General features: G+C 40.6%; 1 protein-coding gene across 1 annotated transcript in view; it reads right to left on the bottom strand.

Annotated features, from left to right (window-relative positions):
* rabggta (Rab geranylgeranyltransferase, alpha subunit) overlaps positions 1–5,883 on the bottom strand; it is a 20,408-nt gene that overhangs the window by 13,143 nt on the left and 1,382 nt on the right. Inside the window, exons 3-7 of the mRNA XM_015396137.1 lie at positions 5,610–5,720; positions 3,035–3,159; positions 2,770–2,957; positions 2,426–2,674; positions 367–450 (exon numbers count right to left, since the gene is read on the bottom strand). Coding sequence (XP_015251623.1) covers positions 367–450; positions 2,426–2,674; positions 2,770–2,957; positions 3,035–3,159; positions 5,610–5,720 — 757 coding nt within the window. The remainder of the gene's footprint in view (positions 1–366; positions 451–2,425; positions 2,675–2,769; positions 2,958–3,034; positions 3,160–5,609; positions 5,721–5,883) is intronic.

The following is a 5,883-nucleotide window of genomic DNA, read 5'->3' as shown; positions in this document are numbered from 1 at the left end:
GAATTGGAGCTATAGAAATAAACTGAATAGAATTGAATTTTATGCAGGTGATATTTTATTGTTTCTGTATAAATATATATTTTTATCTAGATGTCCTTTTCCTTCTCCTCCATAAATATACTTGGTGCATTACCCTGAATCTTAATGGAAAACATTAAAACTTAGATATAAATGACAAAATATAGAAAGATCTAATGGCCGTAAATACTTTTAAAAAGTGAGTAAACCCAAATAAACTAGTGTTGTTCTAATAAAGAGAACTTTAAGTCAATCCCTTAATTCTAAAATCTTATAATTTAGCAAAAGCTTCCTTTTTGATGTTTGTAAAGAAACAGTAAATAAAGCTGCAGGCGGAGAGCCGTGTACCTCTGCCTAAGAGCCAGCGGTAATAGAACCAAGCACTCTGGTCATTCGGGTCGGTGAAGAAAGCGTTCTGAACCAGCTCATATTCTGGAACAAAACACACCACAATTAAAATAAGACATCAGTTTAACGCAGACATACTGATCTCCATTTATTCACTGGATTGCCCGAAAAAAGAGAAGCCACCAGCCGCCATATTGGTACTCCCGACTCCCAAAGCGTAGCGCGGTAAAAATCCCTCCCTGTTCAGCTTTTAGCTGCTAAACCAGCAGTTTTCTGTCTGCAGGAAGACGTTCCACTGGTCATTTCCCAGTCAGTGGATGAACTAAGCAATAAATCCATCTATAGCCGATGGATCCTATAGTTTAGTCTGCAGACTAACATTAGTCTGGCTCTCTCAGACTGACTGGAAGACATTGACTGAGTCAGACACTGACATTGGGTCTAATGTTAGAAAATAGAAAGTAGAGCAAATAGAAAGTCATTTTTTATTAAATGGATGATGCTGTTGTTTTTCTGAGAGTTTTTTGTATTTCTCATTTGAAAAAGTCATGAGCTGAAATAAATTGCATGTTATATTGACACAAAAAAAAGCAACATTTTTAAAGGCTAATGCACAGCATAAAGTATATGTCTTCATTCATGGACAATCTGCAGATAGGAAAAGGGTCACGGATTAGCAGATCACAGTCCAGATCTGGATCCACCTGCTGGCTAATCTGGATCCAACCTGATTTAAAACATTTAAATTTGTCTAACAGTGTCTAACTTCACTTGCGCCTCTTCTCCTGTTAATACGGTAAAGCCCTGGGGAGCGTCCGGCTCCAGGCTGCACGTGATCCAAATGAGCCAATGAGCTGTCAGTCTGGGTTGCTGCTGCTGCTACTTTTAGACACAGCAGGCAAACCTGTGGCAAGCCGGGCGATGGGAAAGAAGGAGAAGACCATGAGAAAAAGAGAGCAGAGAAAGTGTGGACTGCTGGAAGAACTGCGGTGAACTGGTGAAAGAAAAGTGAAATGGCGTGCTCAAAGATGACCCTGCACATTTAGAGGATGTTTGGCTCAACCTGCTGCTGTGAAGCAGGATTCTCCACCATGAACAGAATCAACAATAAATCTGGATCCAGGCTCAAAATGAGCTCCTTGATATGTGCTTGAGAATGGCTTAGTCTCCGGTTAAACCCAGGTTTAAAGCCTTGCAGGGCAGCCTAAAGCCCACTGCCAACATTAAGACAGAAAAAAGAAAGAAAATAACAAACCATCAGTTCAGGGGTTTGAGAAAATATGGGAATCAGGAAATTATCTATAAACCAAACTGAACTATTGTTGTTCTCTACTTAAAACACTTTAGATTTAAAATGGAAACATTTTCTATTTTTTTTTTAAGTCAATGTTTAACATTGATGCTTAAAAACCTGCTTTTTATTTCACTGCTAAATTATTTTTAAACTAACGGATTCTAATTAAAAATGTCTGCAGACCTTTACTGGTTGATGGTTTTCTTTATTGGGACCCTGCTGGTTTTTAAATGGTTCCCCTGATCTGCAGCATTAACAGACATGAACTGATAATTCAGTCCTGATGTGAAATCTTTAAATTATCTATAAGATATAATTACCATAACAATGTAATAAATCCATGTATATTACATGAACATCATCAATTTAGCACTTTTGGCTCATCAGTATTATTATTCTCCATAAACACATTAATCTTATTGAGATTTATTAGTATAATATGTTATATTACATGATTTATAGACTTTATTGACTATTTATTAATTATAAGTTAAAGTTAATCTGCTATAAAACGGCCAGTCTGTGTCAAAGTGATGAATTTATCTCTATTTTAAAATCCTTCAGTTCTCCAGAAAATGAGAACATCATGGTTGTTTGATGCTGTAGCACACAGATTGTTTACATTGTGAGCGGTCTAATTAGGGAGTACCAATATGGCGGCCAGTGGATTCACTTCAATCCAGTGAATAAACAGAAAGCAGTGAGATATGCAGGCTTAGACTGCCCCCTGTCTGCGGCGACGCTGCACTGCAGGCTGCCGTTCACCTTTAAGCAGCTGCTCTTCACACACCCGGTGGAAGTGAGTCTGGGGGGAGGCGGAGGGGGGAGGGTTACCACACTGGGAGGGTGTGTCTGGGGCCTGCGGGTGGAGCAGTGGGAGCAGGGTGCTGCGGTAGTGCCAGCTGGAGTAGTTGGAAAAGTTGGAGCCGATGAGGCGATCGGTGAAATCTAACTCCTGCTTCACGGGAACGCCGGACATCTTCACGACCATCCGCCGGTAATCCCAGCAGTGGACTGGGAGGGAAAGGATCATGGAGACAGACATGTCAACCACTCAGACAAAAAGAGACTTTGTGGGGTCGGATAACTTCCTGCTTCCACTGACTCACAGTTGCGGTCGTCAAGGCTTAAGCAGCGATCGCAGAGGCTCAGCTCTCTGGCCCAGTCCGGGCGAGGCAGGCGGGCTGAGACCCAGCCGCGGTGGTGCCAGCTGCCATAAGACTTTGGGTTCACTTTCAGGCAGGACTCCAGAAACGACAACTCAGCCTCGTAAATCTTCTGCACCTCGTCCTGGTTTCTGGGGAGGATACGGAGAAACGAGGCGTTTTTCCTCCAATTAGCTTAAAGATCAGCAGAGGAGGAAAATCCACCAACCTGACAGTTTCCAGGTGCAGCAGGATTTCACGGCGGTAGTTCCAGAGGGTTGCAAAGTCAGGGTTTGAAGAAAGGAGCTGCTGGGTCAGCTGCAGAGCCTCGTCATCAAAAACGCCATCCTTCCTCTAAAAAAAAAGTCTTAGTCACATTTTAGTCATAACCATATGTGATAGTTTTACTCAGTTTATAAAAAAGCACTTCATAAAAATTTAACCTTTACAATTTGGAATAAAAACCAGATTATTTCCCAGCCTGCAGCTCTATCCTAGATGCTACAGCAGCTGGGTATAGAATGCTGCTGTGTAGATCATCATTGCTGCTGGACAGAAAACTCTGATTTCTAGATTCAAATAAACTTTTTTTATCAATTAATTCCCTACTTTATATAAAAAAAAAAGTGTCTCAGAGAAGCTGTGAAAACAGCAGATCTAGTTTTAAACATCCTATTGGTTAATCTAGCAGACAGACGAGCTGACAGAATGTCCAATAAAGGAAGGATTTTATCATCCAAGGTTTCCATCCCAGAACAAAAACTTCCTGATCTACTATGAATTATGCATTAAACACAGATCAATAAAATCTGCATTGCTCTAAAAAAGCATCTGGATCTTAATCCAAAAATAATCTTGATATTTAGGCAAAGGGATTTATTATGCTTGGCAGAGGGTGATCAGCCACATCTAGTTTATTAAGAAGTGAGAGCAGGAAGAGCCGTACTGCTGAGAGCGAACCATCAGAGTGGAGCGTAAAGAGCAGACTCTGAGCTAAGCCGCGCAAAGACGCATTTCTGCTCAGCTGGAAGATCAGAGTTAGTCAGAGTTCAGGTTGCAGTAGCGGATCATTCCAGGTTACTTCATCCCTACCGCTGCCGCCATGATCCATCTGTGGCCATGCAGAATGAGCAGCGCTGCACGGCAGGTGGGCGGCGTGACCAAACAAGACGCAGCAGCCCGGCTGATTACAGCACAATGATGCATTTAAACGTCTGACTGATCAGCCACTCATTTTTATTTAGTCTCGTCGACCTAAACTCACCCTAACGGCTCTCATATTTTGGCCATCAAACATCCATGTTTAGGTTAACAGTTTCCGTTATCGTCATGAAATAAAAAGGAGCGTCAACGAAATGATTTCATCATCCCTGGTCCTCAGTGTCTCTGGATGCTCTCTGTTCATTTATGATCTCTAACGAACCTCTGAAGCCTCAGCAAATCTTTACTTAGATGAAGAGTAGTGTTGGACTGATGCCATTTTTGGCCCTGATACCCGATACCTGGCTGTGCCGCATCGGCCCATACCGATATCATCATCAAAGACTAAAACTAAGTGAATCCAGTAGAACTTTTTATTGCCTACCTGGAATGGGTGACAATAGTAGAAGAAACTTTTGGATCTCTAAATGGTATCAGTGCCCTATTGGTTGGTACTCGCCGATAGCGATACCACCATTTTAGAGCTGGATCGGAGCCCCGCCTCTTTCGGTGTTGGTTCAACACTAACTAATAACATCACAGCCTGAATAATAACTAGAAAACTTCAGAAGGGAAAATGGTTGATCAGGCTTTTATTTCAGGGTACCTCATTCGGGGGCTGAATATGATAAAAACCTCATCTTTTTAGATTGATGTTTATTTAAAAAAAGAGAGATAATAATGAATCCTTTTCTCTTTAACCCTTTATAGGGCACTCAGTGAATCCTTTGGAAATCCACATTTCCAGCCAATAGTGTTATTGGAATCCAGGACAAGACCTTAAAACCTTTGAAACATTTTGATGGCAAAAAATTAATGTCAATGTAATAAGAAGAACACCAACTAGCCCGAATATATTAAGAAAAATAACAAAAATAAGTGTTTCTATAAGAAACTCATGAAAAACACTGAGAATGAAAGAAACACATTTTATTTGGTCCAACATAACCTTAGAGGCATTACTGCTGATACTGGCACTGACATTTTTTAGTTTATAAACTTAAATATAATTGTTAACTTGGCTTATTCACTTTTTTAATTTACTTTTTAACATTTCAATTAGCTTTTTACATTCTTTCCTTGACTTTTGAACTTTTTACCTTTTTTTTCTTGACTTGTTAACGTTTTTCCAGCTTAATTTCCAGCAGCTAATCTATCATTCAAGGCCTCTTCTAATTGGTCAAAGGCCAAAATCAGATGTACGGCCATGTATTAGCATCTTTGTTGAATGGCTATAGATCTAGTGCTTCTAGACCTCACTGAGGGACGGGGGGGACTCCATTTGTAAGCGGTTTGCAGGAGATCAGAAATGGTAACTTGTCCTTTAAACGGTTAAAATAGTTGCAACTTTAGAAAATGCAGAAAAAAAATGTAAAGAAGAATAAATAAGTTTTAAAAAAAATGTAGGATCCTGGAACCATTAAGGATCATAATGTTTGCTTCAAAGGTGAGATTTGCTTTAATTCTAATAACTTATTAGTTTTATTTTATTCCACAATAATAAACTAAAACACTGAAAAGATAAAAGCTGGAAGAAAAAACACTTTAAAATCATTTAAAGTAAAGATGGTTTTAACATTTCTATGATCAGCAGCTGAGAGAACCTTGGTGAAGCAGGCGTCACGAGCAGCAACATAGATCTGCAGCTTCTTCTCACGCTCCTTCCTCTTCTCCTCCTCCTGCTGCGCCGTGGTTTTAACCTTCACACGCCCATGCTGTCAGGAGGAGACACAGGAGGAGTTACAGGAGGAGACACAGGAGGAGTTACAGGAGGAGACACAGGAGGAGTTACAGGAGGAGACACAGGAGGAGTTACAGGAGGAGACACAGGAGGAGACACAGGAGGAGACACAGGAGGAGTTACAGGAGGAGACACAG

This window comes from Cyprinodon variegatus, unplaced genomic scaffold (assembly GCF_000732505.1).
Source record: "Cyprinodon variegatus isolate N-32 unplaced genomic scaffold, C_variegatus-1.0 Scaffold777, whole genome shotgun sequence".
NCBI lineage: Eukaryota > Metazoa > Chordata > Actinopteri > Cyprinodontiformes > Cyprinodontidae > Cyprinodon > Cyprinodon variegatus.
The sequence above is the reverse complement of the archived record's forward strand: the minus strand, read 5'-3'. Positions and strand labels throughout refer to the sequence as shown.